Source organism: Hypomesus transpacificus, chromosome 17 (genome assembly GCF_021917145.1).
Source record: "Hypomesus transpacificus isolate Combined female chromosome 17, fHypTra1, whole genome shotgun sequence".
Lineage (NCBI taxonomy): Eukaryota > Metazoa > Chordata > Actinopteri > Osmeriformes > Osmeridae > Hypomesus > Hypomesus transpacificus.
Window position 1 is genome coordinate 7,056,262 of NC_061076.1, and position 21,617 is coordinate 7,077,878.

Below are 21,617 nucleotides of genomic sequence, written 5' to 3' on the forward strand. Positions count from 1 at the left end.
GTTTCTCATTATTAATGTAACTCAGTCCTATAAACTATGAAATGGGCGATCTGTTCTTGATCAAAAAGTGCAATCTATGCCACATCAATTTTTACATTGCATTATTCCTTGCAAATATTCACTAGGATAATTGAGAATAATGTTTTGAAAACGTGTCCCCAGGCAATCGGCTTCTCTCAGTGTCTCTCCCCCCCCCCCCCCCCCTCTCTCTCTCTCTCTCTCTCTCTCTCTCTCACACACACGCACACACACACACACACACACACACACGCTCTCTCCCACACAAGTGTCTTATTCGTCCTCTTTCCCACTCTCTCACTCACTCTACTCGTAAGGTTCTTTCCCCACTGCCTTGAGTGAACGACCAATATATAGGTTCCGATTTTCAACGGAGAATGTTAGTGGCGCAGCGTAGAACCATGAGATCAAAACTATTGTAGATATAGGTTCAAGGTCTTAATTGACTGTTTTAGAAGAAATAACGCAATTTGTGTTAAACAGTCATGATTGTTTTGTGGATGGCTGTTTCTCACCTCTTTGGATTATGTACTCAGGCTTTTTATGAGACTTGGTAGTCTTCTGTCCTTTGACTACAGTGGAGAAAAAGGGAGGCACATGATGAAAAGCGCGGGGTTGTTACTCGGTTACTTTTTGGTGAAAGTTCTTGTGTGCAACGCGGAGGGGGAGCCAGGGCAGAAACTTGACGGCTTTACTATGGTCAACGACTCGAAAGATGGCGAGAATAGCATCGCTGAAGTCCCACACAAAGAAGGCAGGTGCAGCGGTTACTACGACGTTATGGGTCAGTGGGACCCTCCCTTCAACTGCACCACGGGCAGTTACCTGTACTGCTGCGGGACCTGTGGTTTTAGATTCTGCTGCGAATACAAAATCTCGCGGCTAGACCAAACAACCTGCAAAAATTACGACACTCCACAGTGGCTGAAGACCGGCAAACCCCCGTCCAAAAGGAACGACCTTACACACGACCCCACTAAGGATAAGACTAATTTGATTGTGTATATAGTGTGTGGTGTCGTGGCTATTATGGCACTCGTTGGGATCTTCACGAAATTAGGACTAGAGAAGGCGCACCGACCACACAGAGAAAACATGTCCAGGTACTATACATTTAGGCGACAAGTAATTACAAAGAAGCTCTGAGCACACTGCTGATGCAGTCAGAAGACATGGAATGCAAAAGTGTAATAATATTTAGTGTAAAGTCAAAAAGACCATGCGGTGCAGCACTGAAAATACGTAGAAAAATGACAAAACGCCTTTCAATTAAATATGTTTCCCGATTTGAGTTCATTTGATCATTTAAATAAATCAATTCCAAGATTAAATTCAATAATAAGATTAATCCTAGACCACCCCTCTACATTTAAAGCAGTAGGTTATTTATTTTAATTAGTAGGCCTACTTATGTTTTTAATTAAGTGTAACCTAGTTGTATTGTGTCTTGGTACTCTCTCTCGACCATGTTGCAACCAACTAGTGCGAGTAACAGCCACATTTCCTTAAAGAAATAGGTTGGGTGTTTGATAACTCGTTGACCTACATTTCCCTGTTTTCATTATAAACTGGTCATTGAAATTAGCTGTCTACATTTGTCAACATTTCTTTTCAGTCTCACACCCAGCTTGCCCTGCTTCTCCATTTATTTTGATGCAGTTTGAATTTCAGTTGGTGAGCCTACTGACTTTATGCAGCTCATATATTTGTTACTGTAGTGTACGTTTAAAACACTCTGGTTTACTCTTTGGAGTAAGCATTAATGATCAGAACTGGAGTTTGTGGAAACACAATCCTTGAACCACAGTACAGTCTTCCCATGGATACAGTATTAATTGAGTTCTTATATTGGGAGTAGTGGAGAGGACCATGGTGTGGAGAGGATGTCACTGAGAAAGCAATGTTTCCTCAGAGCTCTTGCCCAGGTGATGCGCCAGCCTGCCCCAGGAGAACACTCAGAAGGCATTGGAGTACATGGCCAGCACTATGACACCATGCAAGTCAGCAGACCACAAATCACTAATCAACGTAAGTGTGCAACTATCTCTTATCTTCATTCATATTGAATAACATTCAATTCTATATTTAAAAAAATACAATTGTTTGGGAGCTTGTATCTGTTGAGGACTGGAATCTAATGCCAAAGTAAGGTTTTGACATTGTGAATCAGAATAACCAACCCAACCTTGTCTACAGTCCCATATCACAATAAAAAAATCATCATCAAATCGTATCCAGTCCTTTTAATTCATGTCTTGTAAGGCACATCTCTGTATTTATTTTCATACAGTCGATAGAACGCGCCACTGTATCAGATCAGCTTTTGTCATTAGAGCAAAGCAGATTTGAAATTCACAACATCACTTTGCTAGCCTGATTTAGGTGTTTCAGATAAGCGAGAAACTTGTGAAAGAAAAGTCCTGTGGGTTGGTGAAGCAATTACTCATGTCCTCAGTAATAACTTAACATACTGTGATAATTATCCTCATCGACTGCTTCTGACTAACATACTATATACTAACATAACAATTTCACCATTCCCTATCTCCCACTACAACATTTTTCACTATCCCCCCTCCACCCGCTCTATGTCTCTTTTTCTACAGTATCTCTCTGCTTCACCCATCTCTTTGTCTTGCTCTGAGACTCTCCCCCCTCTTTTTTCCTGCTCAAAAAATCCACATGCTACACACATTGATGAGGTTGGTTTTCCAACGGATTGCATGTCTGCTTGTTACCAACATGTGTTGATATACAGTAAACAAAGGACTGGTCTTTTTCCTCTGTCCTAGTTTGACATTGATATTTCTGCATTGCAAGGTGACATGTTTAATTGAGATTTTATATAACTGTTAGAGAATTGCTCGACTCAAGACCTTTGTGTTTAAAAAGGCGACTGACCCCCTCTGTTACAAGGCTGTTGGCATGAGCGCACTGGCTATTGTTTCCACACAAAGGTGGGAAACTTCCACACTTGAGCACAAAAGAGCCCTGTGGATTACAGTGGGTGAGTGCACAAGGAGCTAGTTTTCAGGTAATCTCAGCCCTTGTCAGTGGTCTACTTTTCACACATAATGTGCCCATGTGCCAGTGTACAAAATGATGTGTTATTCAGTGTGCTGAAGGTTTTTTAATTGTCCATTGTGGCATTCACTTTTTTGGGATTGTGTGTGTTTGCTACTACACACAGTAGATCTATACAGATGCCCACGCTGGTCGTGATCAAAGCTTGATGTCTTCATAAGTGTTTGCATACAATAATTATATAGCTTGTGCTGAGAATTGTGTAAAGACTTTGAGCATCAGAATCCCAGTCAGAGAAGTAATGCATGTCTATTGATCTGCTTGATGAATAAGGGTTTGTTAACCTTAACAGGAAAAACAATTTTTTTACATGGTGCGTGAACAGATTTTTTGTTATGCCATTTCCCACTGTTGAGTTAGAAATAGGTGAGATGAGAGGGAATGGTTAATCTTTGTTTACAGCGACAGATAGTGCAGTCACTGTTTTTGAGAGGGTGCCGTTGACACACAGGTGTTGGGCTGCTAAAGAGCTGTCTCCTTGCACGCCAAGGAAAAATAACAGGGAGAGTGCAGTGTGAGACGGTAGGGAGCTGGGCCATTTAATGGAAAATGGTGTGTGTGTGTGTGGGGGGGGGGGATGCATTGACCTCACAGGAGTTAAAGTGCTTTGCGAGTGAAATCTGACTACAGGCAGCTACGTAAAACACAGTGTGGTAGTGTGTTATTGTTTTGAGTCAGGTTACACATTTTACATTTAGTCATTTAGCAGACGCCCTTACCCAGAGCGACTTACAGTAAATACAGGGACATTCTCCCCAAGGCAGGTAGGGTGAAGTACCTTGCCCAAGGACACAACGTCATTTTGCACGGCCATAATCGAACCGGCAACCTTCTGATTAATATCCCAACTCCCTAACCGCTCAGCCATCTGACCCCCTTACACAGGGTCAACGCGATACTGAAGCTGCTTGGCACGAGGTTGTGAGGCACACCATCAGCCAGACTTCTGTGCCCTATTAGCCATTGAAATAGGTTTAAAAAACAACAGCACTGCTGTTCTTAACATTTACATTTAGTCACTTAGCAGACGCTCTTATCCAGAGAGACTTACAGTAATTACAGGGACATTCCCCCGAGGCAAGTGGGTGAAGTGCCTTGCCCAGGGACACAACATAATTTTAAACGGCCAGAATCGTACCGGCAACCTTCTGATTGGTAGCCCGATTCCCTAACCGCTCAGCCATCTGAACCCCTAAAATGCTACATAAAACAGAAATGAATTTCTGCCCTCCAGTAAAGATTCTCAAAAGTAGTCTTCTGCTAGTCGATTACTAGCCTGGCTGCCAGCCCAACTTCTCCCCGCCCACAAAAAAATGTGGTCGGGAAGTCGGGTCTGGAGGGTCTCGTATTGGGGACAACCACAGAAAACCAGAATCGGGACGGACCAATGAAATTGCCAGGGCGGGCTTTATACGATGATGGACAGATGATCAACTGTAACGTAATCATCAACGTCACGAAAGAGCGCTTGGGTTGAATCCGTTTTCAACAAACAACATGTTACGTTGCTCTGATTGGTTGTAGGTCTATCCAATTGGGCGAAGAGGCATTTGTTTTACGAGTTCGGTTGAAACACGCCCCGTAGTCACAGCCCAACGGAGAGTTTTCAGACTCATATTCTGACTACATTACATTTTACATTTACATTACATTTAGTCATTTAGCAGATGCTCTTATCCAGAGCGACTTACAGTAAGTACAGGGACATTCCCCCCGAGGTAAGTAGGGTGAAGTGCCTTGCCCAAGGACACAACATCATGTGGCACGGCGGGGAAACGATCCAGCAACCTTCTGATTACTAGCCCGACTCCCTCACCGCTCAGCCATCTGACTCCCGACTAGAATTATGAGTATGACAACGTCAGGCTATTCGATTACACCTGTAAAATAAATCTCATTACGTAAACAAGACGTAAACAAGCACATTAACTCCTCAGCTTCTGGTAGACCAGTCTTTCCAATGGTACATTATGTAAATGGCCTCGCATACACTAAGACTTACACATGAGACAGCGTTGTGTTAATTTATTGCCACGTTCTCATCATTTTAACATACAGAAAACATGGCATTATCTAGTCAGAAAATGTTTTTAGAGGCTCACAGGATGGTCATAATTACATGAATAACATCAAGATATCCATTTTAAATACATAAGAACTGTTTCTACCATCTAGGACTAGCAAGTTGTATCAAAGCTCACATTACTTTTCACTGAGAGCTCTGTAACATTGATAGTCCCCTAGTGCTTCAGAGAAGGCACATTTAAATACAATTTACACTGATCAATACCTATTCGCATGGTATCTCCTTGGCAAGACAGGTACTGGTAATCAATCCAGGTTGTAGGATACAGACTGGCTCTTAAACATGCTGTGGCAGAATGCATGACATTTGACTCTGTATTAATTTCCCAACTGAGGCAGTTAAGACCCTGCATAATTTTGCAGTTCTAACACTGTCTCTATAGGATGTGTTCTTTGCATGGCTGTTTCCATGGAGATCTCACACAATTGTGCTGACAATTGTTCTCCCCCCACAGCCCTCTTCAACTTTAGATTGCACTTTACAGAGGGAATGTCTACTTTAAAAGGAACTTCAACCCTGCAATGATTCTTGTCGAATCAACATAGGAAACTACTGTATGTTACAAATGAAATGGCTTGCTTCAGTGAATTCCTAACTGACCTGTGGAGGCGGTGCAGGTCCATATGTTGATTAAACTTGGGTCAGACACTGCTCAGCTTCTATACATGAAATGTAACACCACACAGGTCTATTTACCATACTCCGTAATGATATTACAGTCTGACAAAAACGCATGCCTTTCTTGGTTATTAGTGGCAATGTATTTGTACACAATGTGAAGAAGACTTGAGTGAAAAGCCAGATGCTCGGTAAAAAACCTAAAGATCTATTCTAAAGTAGACTTTCACTAATCAACAGCACTAGCTTGCTAAATAAGCAAATAAACATTCTACCACAACATGAACAACATGTTGTAGGAACACCAACAACAAAGTAACACTGTGTTGAAGACTCAGTATAAAGAAATTAAGGTTCCAAATATTCAGTTCAGCCTTATTTTGGGCCATTTTTCATGCTTTAATGGAAAGCTAGTGGTGAATTATGACAAGAAAAGCAAGGAGAGAGAGGGGAGGATATGCAGCAAAGTGCCTGGCTACAGTAAGGCTTTAGCCTACATGGTACCGGGAAGGCTCCAGTTCAGGTTTATTGGCAGATTGGTTGAAATTGAAAAAACACCCAACATCAAAACCCACAGACATCATACAATGCATACATAATACAGATACAAAACATATTAAACATTAAATTAAGATAGCCAAACCCTGTTTTCTGGTGTGAAAGCAGTAGAGACTATGAAGAACTCGTGAATCTTTAAAGAACTTTGGTCACGGCTGTGTCACGCTGTGCCTGTCTTGGTTCATTCCAGATGATTACGTTACCCTGTCAGTGCACCTCTCATGACTAGAATATTTCTCCTTCTGCTGAAATTATCATTCTGTTTAATGAATTTAGGTGATGTCTTGGCGCTGCCATGACAGGCGAATAATTAATCATTCTTTAAACGGAGACCTCTCTTTTCTACCGCGCCCCCTCCTGGAATAATTATCAGTTCATTACTAGCTGAGCCGACATGTTGACAGGTAGGTGGTTGTGTAAATCGAGTCTCTGAGCCTCTGCAGCCCTAGCACTGTTGTCTACAGAGCACCTCCTCCACTCCATATATACTGGTTATTAGAAAGCAATACTCAAAGCAAACTTTAACTTGGTGAAAGTAAGAGCTTGAATCCCTGGATCATCACATAAGAAAAGATTAGATATCATTTAATGTCCCCGTAGGGAAATCTGTTCTGGACCCCATCCTGAAGTTCCACAGAAGATAAAATCACATATCAACATCTTCACAGTACAAGGGGGACATATTGCACAACCCTCTTGACCACGGATATATTGACACGTGATATACGAAGCTTAACCACATGGTCATGAATTCCAAATCCACTGCAATCTTGTGCAATATGAAAACATGACATGTTCAACCTCCCCAGTTGAAATGTTTGGTTATGTCTGAAGATCTCATTAAGGAGATCTTAATAATCCCTTATGAAATTTCCATTGCCGTACAGTAAGAATAAGAATGAAATCAATGGCAGACTAACTGCCATTGATTGAATGGTTACATGGAAGATTTGTCAATATCATAATAATACCAGTGAGAGAAAGAGAAGCTTTCTTCACTCATGCTTCAAAAGAAGGTATTTGGCCACTAGGTCAGAACCTTCTAAGAAAGCTTTGAGGTTTTGGGTTGCATTGGATGTGGCAATGTTTTTGTTTCAGAAGTGACCACTGGTGGTACACTGTTGACTGTGGCATAATGTCTTTTTCATTGGTATTGTGATGTTCATTATCTGCAATATCAAAGACACAAAACACAAAAAAACTGGTTTGAGGATACTTTTAAACACTGAACTTTCCCCGTTATTACATTATACATGCAAGTGTTGCATTGGGTTGCGACAGAATAGCTTGACATATGCTTTCGCCCACATTAGGTCTAACATTGTTGCTGTCCTTTTTGTATTGTAAGACATCATGGTATGGACTTGACTCTAATCATGCTAATGTAGGTAAGGGAGACAAGACATCCAATTAAGTAACATTATTCCTGTTAACCATACATAACAGATGTTGCAATACGTTAAAGAAATGGCACAAATGTTACTCATCCTTGTCTTAGTGAGCTGTCTGAAAATGAATTCCCTGCTGCTGTAGTTCTGAGGGTCACATCAGTGGTTTTGAACAGATGGTAAAAGGTGGCTTTGTAATAGTTTGTAAAAATGGTAAAATAGTACAAACTGAAACATGTGGGCTTGGGGCTTGGTCTCTCTCTTTTGCTTGTCAATGAAAAACGGCATTTTCTCAGGCTTGAATTATGATGTGCAGTCTGTACAGTAAACTATACTGCCTACAGTACGCAATGCACCGGTGTACAGTACAGAGTTTGGACCTTTCAGAAGAAAGCCTTGGGAATAGATGTACTTGAGGCAATGCTTTGTATTTCCTTCATACTGTAGTGTTCGCAGGGATTCTCCGAAATTCACTCTTCAAAAGCAGCATTTCTCGCTGTGGCAGGTTTTCCTTGTTTTTTATGTTGCTGGCTCGGTGGCAAGGTTCGGGGATAGGTTGGCAGGGGTGAATTTGGATGGACGGACACGGCCACAGGGCACAATGCTGTGGCTGTTTGTCATTTCTGGCACCATCAGGTGTAACAGAGAGAGGTGCCAGAGCTGAACTGGGTGCTGTGAGCTAGGGGTTGTGGTGTCTAGCTGACACTGAGTGAGAGGGTCCAGACGGAGCTCTCTCTCTCTCTCTCTCTCTCTCTCTCTCTCTCTCTCTCTCTCTCTCTCTCTCTCTCTCTCTCTCTCTCTCTGACATGTTACCCATCACAGATGACACATTCCCCTCAGACATGGTTGCGTTCTGCTTCCCTATCTCCTTAGGGTGGTGGGAAGCTTGTGTGCTGCAAGGCTATCTTGGCCACCCACACTGTCATGTTCCTTTCCTTCAGGCCTCCCTGTTTGAGCAAAGGGCACCTGTGGCAGCCTGGGCTCTTTTACTCTCCAGGCAGTCAGCCGGGGCGAGAACAAAGTCTGCACTGGCTGCCAACTCGCTACGGCTAGCCGTGCAATCCCTGGGTGACAAGGGGAGCTATATATGTGTGACCTACTATGTTGAAACAAAGCTAAAGATATCACATAGTCCACAAAAACACTATTATTATACACATTTCTGTGAAGGAGTATATTGTTTTATGTCTATTGTATCAATGCATATGTTTGGATACCTATTATAGTTATTATTATAATACTTTTACCTATAACATATTTGAGTTACACCTTCTCCTCGGGTCAAGTTGTCTAAAATCAGTTTGCTGAAAATATTCAATGTGAATGAATTGGTCAAACTCTATCAGATGCTGATTAGCACTATTTATAACAAATTATAATTGATTACTCCCACAGCATGGAAACAAATAAAGCACTGCCTCAAGTAATTGCATTTGTCTTTAATAAGTAGCTCAAGCACTTTGAAAACACTTAAATATACAGTATATTAGCAGTTTGCTTTAATAATCCTAGACACCGTTTTCTGCAGAGAGCAAGCAACATTTGCTTCCGAAAATGCATGGAATACATGGAATCTCCAAGCTCTGGCACCTCTGACACAACTAGACACATTAAGAGCACCATTTGATTACACAACCCCACCAACTTGTGTGGAATTACAGTAAGTAGCTCCCACCAACGCAAAGTCCACAGATCTTAATGCATTGAATGGTAAATGGTTTTATGCATATTTAAAATGTTGTTGCAAATCGTTATGTGGTGCATTCCCTTTTCCCCCTAATGTTAAATTATCAGTTCCTAAAGTGCACACTATGAGGTCACCATGAATAAATCATAAAAGCAGTATCATCCTGTTAATGTACACTTAGCATAGGTGAATGTCAACGTTAATTACTAATCACAAAGGACCAAATGTAATAGCGTAAATGCATTCATAAAGTATGCAGTGCTGGGATGTACATTTGCTAGATGTCATGCAACGTTTTTCCGAGCACAAGGTAATAGATGTGAAAATACATTTGTAGTCAAACCCACTCACCCATTTAGTCAATCAAGCTACTAGCATAAGCATTTACTAAATAAAATGCTGTCCTCAATAACACTTGGGGAAGCTCATAAATTTACATGGGCATTAAAGAGTGAGGTAATGAGCACAGGTGAGGGACAAAGGCAGAAATCACGCTATATCATCAGAGTTATTATCGCACAGCAAGAGCTTAACTTCTCTGATTGGATCCCACTGTCTGTGGCCTAGATCTGTTCCTCTGCATTGCTCTGTTCAACGCATATACAGTATGTTTAGACACCCCTGCCATCAAACATTGGATTTGAAAAGCGAACTACGGATGATTACTCAATCTTTGGCAAATTAAACTACATTCACAATTGGAGATATTGGTGATGGAGGCGCCTGTATTCTAATCTACTCCCAAAATGGCACACAGTGTCATTCAGATTATGTATTAAGGTTCAATTTTGGTCACTGCGTCCTGTAACTATTATGTACATATTATCTTTGTTCTCATCAAACATTTCACATAACCTGATATACAATTCTGGTACCCAAGTGGGAATTAAGAGTTTAGGATTTTACTGGATTTCACCAGACCAGAACTGACACTCTAAGGATGTCAGTATGACATCTAAAGAAGGTGTCTAGATGTCTTTCACTTGCTTTAACATTCAGACATGATGATGACATCTATTTGACCGACCTGTGCTCAAAGGATCTATCCCAGAGTGGGAGCAACTGAAAAAAACCATCCCAAAAAACTTTGACATAAAATCAGCATCTATAGCAACTTCATTTTAACAGGCATCTAGGAGAATAGGAGTTAAGTGATCATTATCATTCCCCGTTTGAAAAGTAACCTGTAAACAAGAGTGTCCTTCTCATAGTACTGTTCCTTTGGGGCAGCCTGCTCCCAAAATACACCTGTTAATTTTTTATGAGTCCTGGGGAGGTATCTATGTCTGTAGTGTTGACTTGCATACTCTGCAACAACCTTTAAGTATTTAACCTTACAACAAGTTTTCACAATATCTCTTCACCAGCAAATCTGAGAAGGTTAAAATTAGGGATATATCTAATTCTTGAAACACTATTGTGAAGGTTAAGAGTCAGGTTTAATGCATTATATTCAGACATGAAAAATGCAGATAACGAAACACAAATTAGTAAACTGTACCCCTTCAATGAGAGAGAGATAGAACGGTGCTTCTGTTCTTATGAAATACATCGCAGAAGTAGCTTTTGATCCTGGTTGCAACATACATGATTTGATTCATCACAACAAGGTATTCATGCTAAGAGAACAAGAATGAATGACTTTTGTTTAATCTTTTTCTGTCCGCATGATTATACTTCACCATGATAGGCCATTATTCCCAGGAAGGTGGTAATTCAGGTGAACAATGGAATGAAAAGGCCCTTACAACTTTCACTCTGCCCCTCCACATCAATCCCTCTATCCTTTTTCATGGGACAACATAGAAAATTGCATGGTCCTTTTTTAAGTAATTAGCACAGAACTGAAAGTTCCCTTTTGACCAGTGGGAAAAGAGGTCCTAATTAGCCTAATTTCTGTATTAATTATCTGTTTTTATCAAGGAGATGCTCCACCAAGGAATAGTGGTCTCCCAACAACTAAAAGTTGATTCTTTAGAAAAGCAAACTTACCCCCCAAAATAGAAGAAATCTGCACAAGAGATGAGTCCTTTTGAAGTTGTTCTGGCAGTTGTTTTCTGTTTGGTTCACACCTCCTGTCCCTGACCTTGATTTCTCTCTGCCCTCCGCCCACTTTCCATCTCAGTGCATAGTCTCCTCTTTCATTAATTACACTGCTAAAGAAAATAAACATGCCCAGTTTCCCCTTTCAAAACAGATCAGTCCCCCCTTTAAAGGCAAATCTATTGTAGTTGCAGTGACATGGTCTCCTATTTCCCCTGTCAATTTCAAGGAATAAACTTTATAAAGGGTCCAAAAATAATCATTAATTCATGTCAGGGTCTCTTTGGGTCTAGCTTGACTTTCTGCTTCCCTTCTTCCCTTGTTCCATCCTGAATTATTCCCAATAGCAGAGAATCCTCAGGGACCAGTGGGTTTCCTTGGGAAATGTGTTTCTTTAATGCTGTTTTTCACAAGAATTTCGAAGCAGGGTTTTCCGATTAGCAATGGCAGTCACTTTTGCTGGTATGATCTATATAGCTGCCAAAACTGATGGATGATTCTTCACATAGATTCCCTGCTCAATTAGCATGAATGGGACACCAATTGCCATTTCTTGTACATCAAGAAAACCATTATCAGTGGGGGGTTTTGGGACACAGTAGAACCCTCCAGGTGCCATTTGAATGAATATGCTGCAATACGGGCCATATGTGTGTCTTTAATTTGTCCATAAGACTTCCAATACAAGTCTTTCCAGCCTTTGGAAAAGGTAGATCCAGTGGTGAAAATGTTCCTCAGGATTGGAGAGACCAGTCAGGTCCTGCTGTGTCACCTGGCAGGAAACAGGCATAACTAGAGCTGACATATTCATTAAGTAGAAGACTAACTTCCACACAAAGGGGGCTACCAGGGGAAGATGAGGAAACTAAAAGCTCAGGTGGCATTTCCTTGATAGTTGACATGACATGACGCATGGTCTCTGCTCACCTAGACTAGGTTGAGAATGTTTCATTCAATTTAGCATGAGTGTTTTTGATGCAAAGTTCCTCCCCCCCATGCATCAAGTGTTGTTTCTCTTCTCAGCCCATTGTCCTTAATCCGAAACAAACAACCTCAGCAGCAGTAGCTGTGTGACTAGATACCTAAGTGTCTGGATGAGGTACTTGCAACTTTAAACACTCCACTGACCTTTAACAATGTGAAGTGTGACATGATTAAGGTTTTGCTGCTACACACACTATCTGTCTGATTAGATGTTTATTTTGTTACCAAACATTTTGGAATTGTAACGCTTGATGGAGATTAGGAAGTAAGTCAACAGACAAAGCATTGTCTGTCTGACATTGTATTGTCAGTGTGAACTGTACTGTAGCAAGTGCATGATGACAAGTTTTGTTGAAAGTGAGTCAATCCAATTAGGTATACTGCCCAGTAACATTTGGGGCAGAAGTAAACAGGATGGGCCTTTTTCCTCTCCCTCTCCCCTCCTCTACTAGGCTGTGGAAGAGTCAACGTGTCTGCAAAAAATGATGACCTGTTGCCTTAAAAAATAAGTCATTAGTGGTTCATTAGTCTTCTTGTTGACAATTATCCCAGACTGCTTGTGGTTATGACATGAATTTTAAATAGTGTGCTTGTCGAGTAATATATGTGCAAAAACATTTCGTTGTCAAACACATGATTGCCATCATTATTCTGAAATTATCTGTGTTATCAATTAAACAAATTACCATAACGTAAGATCAATCATGTATCATGTTTTACCATTAGCAAACTCTGCTTTTACAAAAAGAGTAATCCTCACAAAACTTACTGCCAGTATAACACAATTGCTGCCAGAGTCGATAATTTATACCACTGTCCGACTAACCATTTGGAACTTTGGAGGTTAACTATGCCAGCTCAATATGCCAAGCCAAGCTATGGCACCCATGATGTGTTATAACAAATGTGCTCTCCTAAGGGCTTATGGTTGGTGCTCATTGCAGCTTTGGGATACCAGGGAGAGAAGAGGAGGAAGAGATGTTGACTTGTACAGCATCACATGCTTGAGGGGATATCCTCATCTGTCACCATTCTCATTTGGAGGCACTTAGCTGGTACAGAAGCTGGTAATTATGTGTGAAGAAAACTGAACGTCAGCTAAATGTCAGTGCTGTGACATGAGTTACCTTCATAAACGTGACTTTTGGGTTGTGTGGATTTCACCAACCAGCACAGCCATGATGGAAAGGACATTTCTGCTTTGTTTGTTACGGTGGCGATGCACGGAGCTTCCCCCGAATGGCCACATGTGTGTGGGCGTGCTCTTCTGACCTCCCAGTGCTATCAGGGCAGTGGAAAATGATGCTTGGGACATCTGGCTGCTCTGTAATGCCAGCAGGCAGGGGGGCAGTCAATTTACCCTGGTTCTGTGCACCCCTCAATTAAGCAGATGTCTTCTGTTGGATTAGTACAGTTTTACAAAGAGCAGTCCTGACTTTCCCCAGCTGGGTCCCCAGAGACATCCAGCCACTGGGAGAGTGACGCAACCAAGAAGCTCGAACAATTAACATTGTCTGTTTCCATCCATCCACCAGGCTAATTTCCATCAGGGATATTGGACGTTATATCAGCAGGAGCTTGTTTGGAGGAAACCAGTTCAAAAGAAATTGGATTGGAGAAGGATTAGCGCAGTTGGCACTGGCTAGCACTCCGAGCGATCCATGGTTAATGATTTGTATCCTGGGGTGGACATGAAGAGATGCCCTTAGCAGAGAAAACTAAAGTTTGGGTGATGGGTCAATAAGTACCCACACAGACAGGGTACTGTCAGGGCTCACCTCGTCCAGCTTTCATTGGATACTTTCTCCAGTTTCTAGACTTTCTAGACTCACAAAAAGTGTTGTACTGTTACAGCGTGAGTAAAAACTGTTGTTTTTATTCACTAATATGCACTGCCATTGGTGGTTGGATTTGGGTCTGTAATTGTAATCAGATTGATCTACATCTATATGTATATCTACATCTATCTATCTATCTATCTATCTATATATATATATATATATATATATGTATAACATCTATACATGTTTCATGATGATGGTGATGACTTACAGGTACAGTACTTTATGCACACAAACTAGCAAATGTTGCAAAGAATGTACAAGTGTACCAAGCTTCTACTGCTGTGCATGAAGTCTGTCCGAGAGATACCGATACAGTATCGCTGGCCATGGGTTCTTATGTTTTCTTTTTGTGTCTTCCTGCAGAGAGCAACCAGATGAACAGCATGGGCTCAGGATCAGCTATGATGGCAGGCTTAACCCCACCACACCCTTACCCTCCCATTGGACAGCTCACCCACCCCTATGAGCAACAGCAACCTGGCAAGGAGATCAACAAATATGCCTCCCTAAAGGCTGTTGGTGAGAGACTGGTGCTTATTTTGAGGCTTGTGAATGTTTAGATGTCCTATTCCAGATACGGTATGTAAAAGAAAAATAAAAAAAAAGGTTTGTGGAAGAGGAATATAGCTGATTCAATAGCATCCATTTTCTCACGATTTCAAAGACAAGTAGTGTGATACAGTACTGTGAACAGAGTTTGGAGAGAGAACGTGTGCTCCTGAAGTGTGGAAATCCCATGTCATCACAGACAAATTACATGATTAAATGTGAGCTAATTAACACAATGCACATCTCTCACATCTGAATTGGAGTAAAGCACACGAAGCACTAGAGATATGTTCTGCCAGCTATAATTATTATTTTGCCTCATCTCCACTTTCCATCTCAATCTTAGCATGCAAATGCTTGTTTACTGAAAGACAGTGTTTATGTGACACTTTCTGTTTAAAGCATGGCTATGGAAAAGAGCTTTTCACAGAAATGTTAGCTGTGTGTAAACAAAGTATTCAAAATTAGAATTGATAACAGAGGAAAATTACCTTGTCAGACAAGAAGGAAAATAACCTCGCATTTTTTGCACAATAGCTATTGATTTATAATTTATCACCCAGGGACCTTCACATCAAATAAATATTCGCCATGAACTGCCATCCATAATGGTGCTGTTAGTGAAGTAGTTTTACTGTGATTATGTAATCATTTCTGTAAGAAGTTTTTAGATCTTATAATTGCTACTTACAATCTCATCATGAATGTTTTTGTGCCTCGGTGATTTAGTAAGATCTTTGTTCTGTATTTTTAACAGACATATTCAACAGATTTGGCACATCGCTTTAGCAAGTAATTCAATTTAGTATCATCAAATCAAAACGGACAATAGTACAATGAAATTATGACCTTTGTTCTACCTTCACTCTGACCCATCTTACGGGTTGTGAGGTATTTTATTCAATGCTTGAAGTTATTGAGCATGATGTATGGTAGATTGTACTGGAACTAGCCGTATCCTATACTAGTATCCTAGTATCCTATAATAAACCGAAATGTCCATATTTCAATAACATTTTCAAAAGAAGCATACCATTTTTTTATATTCCCATGTTTGATGCCAATGGACCTTCAAACAAAGCTGGTTTGCCGACACACCATGAACATAGTTCAAGAGGCATGGTATATGGTGTGATTAACAGAATTCAAGAGCGGCATCAGAAACTGACTGTCTTTGATGGGTCTAAAAGCATTGATGGAAACATTTGATAGTCTTTAGCAGAGAGCTGAAACAGATATACTTTTATGGATTCTGTCTCATCCAATTAAAGGCACAGCCAGTAAAAAGCTTCAGAGAGATGACAGCTGTCAGAGTGCGATTTGCAGCCCTGATCTACCAGAGGATTCTGCATGTGGAACAGCAGACACTGTGTGACATTCAGATGCAGCTGATGCTAATTCACTCAAGAAACGTCAAGTAGACTGATCATTAGGGTAAATCAAAAATAAAGACAGGGGAAATCTTATCTATTAAGAGATGGAGACTCAGAGAAAAGGAGAGCGGTAGAGATGGAGGTGAGGTGGGACTGGGGACTGGGAGACAGCCTGAGGAAGCTTAACTAAACTAAACTGTTTGGGTTCTGCCTGGTGAGCCACTGTGATGTCCCTGTCTCTCTGGTGTGTTTTAGTCTGTAAGGCTGCTTCATCGGCTGTATAAAAGGATCTTGTTCTGAGGAGACACGGCTCCCTCATCCACTCCTCTCATCTCAGATGTGTCTCCTGCATCATGGCCTTTGATCCAGTGCACAAAAGCAACCCAAGCACCCACCAGCTGGGGGCAGAGCCTATCAAAGGTCACCTGTTGGACATTCAATTAAAGAGAAATGGGAAATGTCACAGTGAAATTATGGGGATTTACATTGGAACATGGTGTGCTCGCCACCAATTAGCACTTTATTTTGTTTTCATGTCGGGGCTGTATTGGAGACATGAATGACACCATATTTGCATATACAATAGATGTGTGCACACAGGCCTGTCCACATCCTCTGACAGTGAGAACCAGCATGTTCCCAGATGATAATAGGTAGATACAACTTAAAAAATAATAATTACGGGTATACTCAGGCATGACATTCAATACAGTTTTGGCAACATTTATTGTGCTTGATAATTAACACCACCAAACTATTTCAAAACCCTGGCTGTTTTTACCCATTAAAACTGCCACCCCACATTTTACCAGTCAGATGAATCTATGTGTCCCTAATCAGAGAAAATGTCTATCAGGTAAGTATTTTGAGACAATAATTTTGCAAAGGGGGCATATTGGGATTGTTTGTTTTTTTAACATTTCCACCACAATTTTCATGGCGGAATTAATCTGCACCAGCATGACAATAACCACAACATGACCTGCATATGTTAACTATAAAGCAAGGCTGGCATAAGATATTTAACGTTCTCGGTTTACTAATCATTCTGTTCCCTTTTGTGGTGTTTGTGCCTTCCAGCGGAGAAGTCAAATGAGAACTTCTACACCAACCGGCGGCACATGGTGGAGATGACGGCCAAGGGCAGCCTCCCCATGCAGCCGGTCCGAGTGGAGCCTGAGCCCAGCAACCCTTACAGTCCACCGCCGCAGCCTTCCCTCAAGCAGAACGGACACAAGTCCAAAGGCAACAAGACCCACAGCTCCCACACCCTGGCCTACAGCTCCAACACCATCGGCGCCTCAGGCATGTTTAAGGGCTGGGACGGCACAGAGACCCTGGGGCGGCGGCAGACCTATGACCCTAAGAAACACTGCACCGTGGAGCAGGTGAACGAGATGCACACCCTGCGCAGCCAGCACTATCTGCCCCCGCAACCCTACTTTGTCACCAACAGCAAGACAGAAGTGACTGTGTGATAGGGCCCAACTACCCCTACCACTAGCATCGCAGCTGCAAGACAGGGAGCAGGGGAAATAACAGACACAAAACCGAGGGGTTGGTCAAGAGGCGGAAGAAGAATTGCAGAGTTTGACTCTGACCCTCTTTTTAGGGAGTCAATTGTGTCTTTGTGCGTGACTCTGCATGTGATTGCCATGTATGAAAGTCCTGCAGAAAGGTGAGAGTGACTACAGAAACATACAGTGCTTCACACCTCAAAGGGTTATTTAAATAATCACTGTACTGCTGATTATAATGCAATCAATAATCACATCAAGTCTGACTAAACCAGTGAGCAGAGAAGTCTAACCTCTGATCATTCAAATTACCATTCAGGCTACAAATGTCATTATTTAATGACATCTCAGCGGGCTTGTATGTCCGAATTATGTTGACCATATCGAATGATTCAATGGGACTACAGTATATCTGAACACAGTTTAGAGTTTTGGGTTAATCGATTGTTGAAGAAAGGTTCCTCATACATTTTGTATATACTGTAATGAGAGAGTTATTCAGCACTTCATCTAAAAGCAAGCTCATGTATGTCAGAGACAGGGATGACGTTGCAAAACAGTGATAACTCCATATCTATACCAACAGCATAGTCGTTCATTTAGAGCTAATGAAACAAGTCTTTACCAAACTGGTTCTGTGGTGTTCTTATACACTGCACTCTCACTGAAGTTAGGGACTGTGCCTTTTTAAAAGAGGATTCAATACTGTTCGTATCAAATAGCTCTTAGAAACATTCCTTAAAAGACCTTCTGGACATGAGGATAAATGAATGCTCCATCTTAATCAAGCATGTCCAATTTCAACTTTCTTATATCAGTAATGGTGTGGATAATGTGCATTTTTCTTAATTCAGCAATGCATTGTTGGTATTATCCTTGCCCTGAAACTAAACCTAACTCCCTAAAGTCACTGCCAGTAACTTAGCTAATAATGTGTTTTTTAAAATATTCTTCAGCAGATAAAGTAGCATAGATCAATGTTCAACCAGGGTACAATGGACTCTCATTTGACGGTGCCATCAAGTATTCGATTATCCTACAGTAGAGGATGTCCAAGAGATTCAGCTGTGTCTGTTGAGAGACCAGAGCTAACCGTAGAGAGGAGAATTTGATGTAGAATGATATGAAACTCAGGATGAAGAAAGAAATTATCTCATTTCATGTCCCCTTCTAATCCTTTTGTTTTAACATACATAGTGAAACAAATGTCCCAAATGGTGTATCATTAAATATAATTCAGTTTAGTAATATTCAGTGTTAAATAATAATATTAAGTGTTAACTATTATACTGTTAAAATTAACGGATAATAGTGAAGGAAAAGATGATTTTTGTGTTTTTACACATAGGAAGGATAACTACAAATGGAATAATGTTTATGATACATGCTTGTCTCTGATTGGTCAGATTATGTTTGAGTCCCAAATCTCTTCAAAGTCGACTGCCACTCTACAAACAATGCCCTTACTCTCATTAGGAAGAACATTTTGGAGTTAAGTGGGCTAGTTGTGCGTCATCAAATAAAAACTGAAACTATTTCATAAAATGCCTCATTCTGGGAAGCCCACATGAGCATAATGCATTAACAGTTGAGATGCCCGCCTAGCTTACCAAAAAAAGACATTCTGAAGGGCTTCTGATGCAATTTGCCATGTGTTGCGTTGCGTTTGCTGCCAAGTGATGCAGACACATCCCACACCTTGTCTGCATGTCTTCACTTGCGGTTCAACTTTCTAAAGGTTTCCTCCCTGCGTTTCAGCCAGGCAGCTGGTGACAAAGTAGCTCTAATGGCTGAAGTAGAGGCAGCCGTCTTGTCATTCATTTGCTCCACATGACGACTGCTAAAAATACATTTACCACGTTGAAGTCCAGCACCCTACGTCACTCACCACTTCTTTAGAAACGTAAAAGGTACATGCATATGGCCAAGACACTGTAGTTCTCCAAATAAATCACAGGGCACATTTGATAAAAACAATAATGTCCTGTGGATGTAACATAAAATTGTCTTTAGAAATACTTAATAGATGTTTCTCTACATTTGAGTACAGTACAGTACCTACTTTGAGTCATACAGTAACTATCAATTAGGCACACATATACCAAAAAAATACTTGGGGTGCATTGACTCTTAATTCATACTGTTTCTTCTGTTTGATGTACAGTAATTACACAATAGATTGCTACAGTATGCCTACAGTGTAACCAAGGCACATAACCTGCTCTTGCCTCTATATAACTATACAGTTGTCAAAAACCTTATTTCACTTTTGCATGTAAGTTGCCATCACACAAACTGCCACACCTATTAATGCAGATTCAAATGTCTTATAAACAATAATTTGTACATAATACTATGTACAGTATTGTTCATTCACTATATATGCAAGGCATATGTTTTACATTTTTGCACCCGTCATTGTCCCAAGATTTAATAAAACACGTCAGAGTACCAACTGTGTGATGCAAAAATACAATATTACAAGGTATACATACAGTATCTGTGTATCACATTTGTATTGTGTATCAAAAGTGTAGTGTTCTACAACACAGTAGGTGTTATTGTGTTGAAACTGTGGTTTAGTGCAAGGTTGTCATGTTGAGTAGAACTACAAGGGCTGACCTTTTACTTAAAAAGCCACAGTTGCCACACAGACTGACAGCATCATCATCTTTTGTTCAGGAGACAGGAATCAACTCAGTAACCAGTAATCACCAGAATGTAAACTGTAACAAGTCGGCCCTTTTGTTACTGTATTCTATGTGCACAAATTCAACGCTGCAAAATGGGTTTTGGAGTGCCTGGTAGATTGCACTTGTACATGACAAAAGTTTGCATGGACTGTTTTGTTAGGCAAGTATTTTTGTTAAACATGAAGGCCATGATGCCCAACAATAAAAGTCCTTTATGTAGTAAAATAAAGTGCAGTACAAGCTCTGTGAAATGGGGGAAAAAATGGGGGGAAATATTATTGACTAGTCACCATGATACATGACAATATGCTAATGTTTATTTGTTTGACTCACTGCCAGACAAATTCAAATCAAATGTTATAATCATTATCTGTTCAAATGTCCCTTTACTGTGTCTAGTATATGCCTGTATGAGGCTATAGTTCTATGTAGTTGACATTTGTTGTATTCATGTGGGTTTAACGGTTGGAGTGTAACACCAACAATTCTTATTAAATGGACAATTGTACTGGTGACCTGGACTGTACATTGAGGTTGAAGATGCCTGATTATAAATGTGTATGGGAAAGGATTTACATCTGTGGTCAGTAGATCATTTTGAACACAGAAACAGATTTTTTATAAATGGAAACTTGTCAAAATGTGCAAGTTGTAAAAAGGTAAACGCCATTGTAAAGTACACACCTACAGTGCAAACATATTTCCAATAAATCAATTTCTCTTCAACACATATGTGTGCATCGAAACATATGTTATTTTCTCTCTTTCTGTTTTCCACTTCGACACATTTTCAACGTTTTAGATTGAACACACTGTAATCCAAATAGTCCAAACGAAAACACTCCCTGTTCCTACATCTGTATTGTAAGAGCCTGAAAAGACTCTCACAATCATTCCACCGCGTGACGCAGGAAACAGATCCCATCTGTGTGCTGAGCCTGCAGAACAGAAACCATTGTTTCAACTTCTTCTCTATAGCCCTTTGATCAGCATCTCAGGTCCCTGACATGCCTGCAGGCTGATTGTGTTTCAACACACAGCTAATAAATCCACTGTCTGGACACCTTGCTCCTACTATTGGAGTTAATCCGCTTGTCCAGACTAATCATTTAACACCCATGTCAGCTCATCTATCTTTAGGGGAAGAGGCCTTTGTCCTGGTGTTGGGAGGATTC

At 40.8% G+C, this 21,617-nt stretch overlaps 1 protein-coding gene across 1 annotated transcript; it reads left to right on the forward strand.

Moving 5' to 3' along the window:
* The first annotated feature begins 334 nt into the window (after nt 1-334).
* Nucleotides 335-21,163, forward strand: shisa9b (shisa family member 9b). Its single transcript, XM_047039199.1, has 4 exons — nt 335-1,121; nt 1,931-2,046; nt 14,674-14,829; nt 17,313-21,163. Exons 1-4 carry the CDS (start codon nt 562-564, stop codon nt 17,708-17,710), a joined length of 1,230 nt encoding a protein of 409 aa, XP_046895155.1. The 5' UTR covers nt 335-561; the 3' UTR covers nt 17,711-21,163.
* Nucleotides 21,164-21,617: the final 454 nt, after the last annotated feature.

Coding starts and splice junctions, on each gene's coding strand:
- shisa9b (XM_047039199.1), top strand. CDS start 562: ATGAGACTTGGTAGTCTTCTGTCCTTTGACTACAGTGGAGAAAAAGGG. Junction 2,047..14,673: donor ACCACAAATCACTAATCAAC/GTAAGTGTGCAA, acceptor GTCTTCCTGCAG/AGAGCAACCAGATGAACAGC. Junction 14,830..17,312: donor TGCCTCCCTAAAGGCTGTTG/GTGAGAGACTGG, acceptor TGTGCCTTCCAG/CGGAGAAGTCAAATGAGAAC.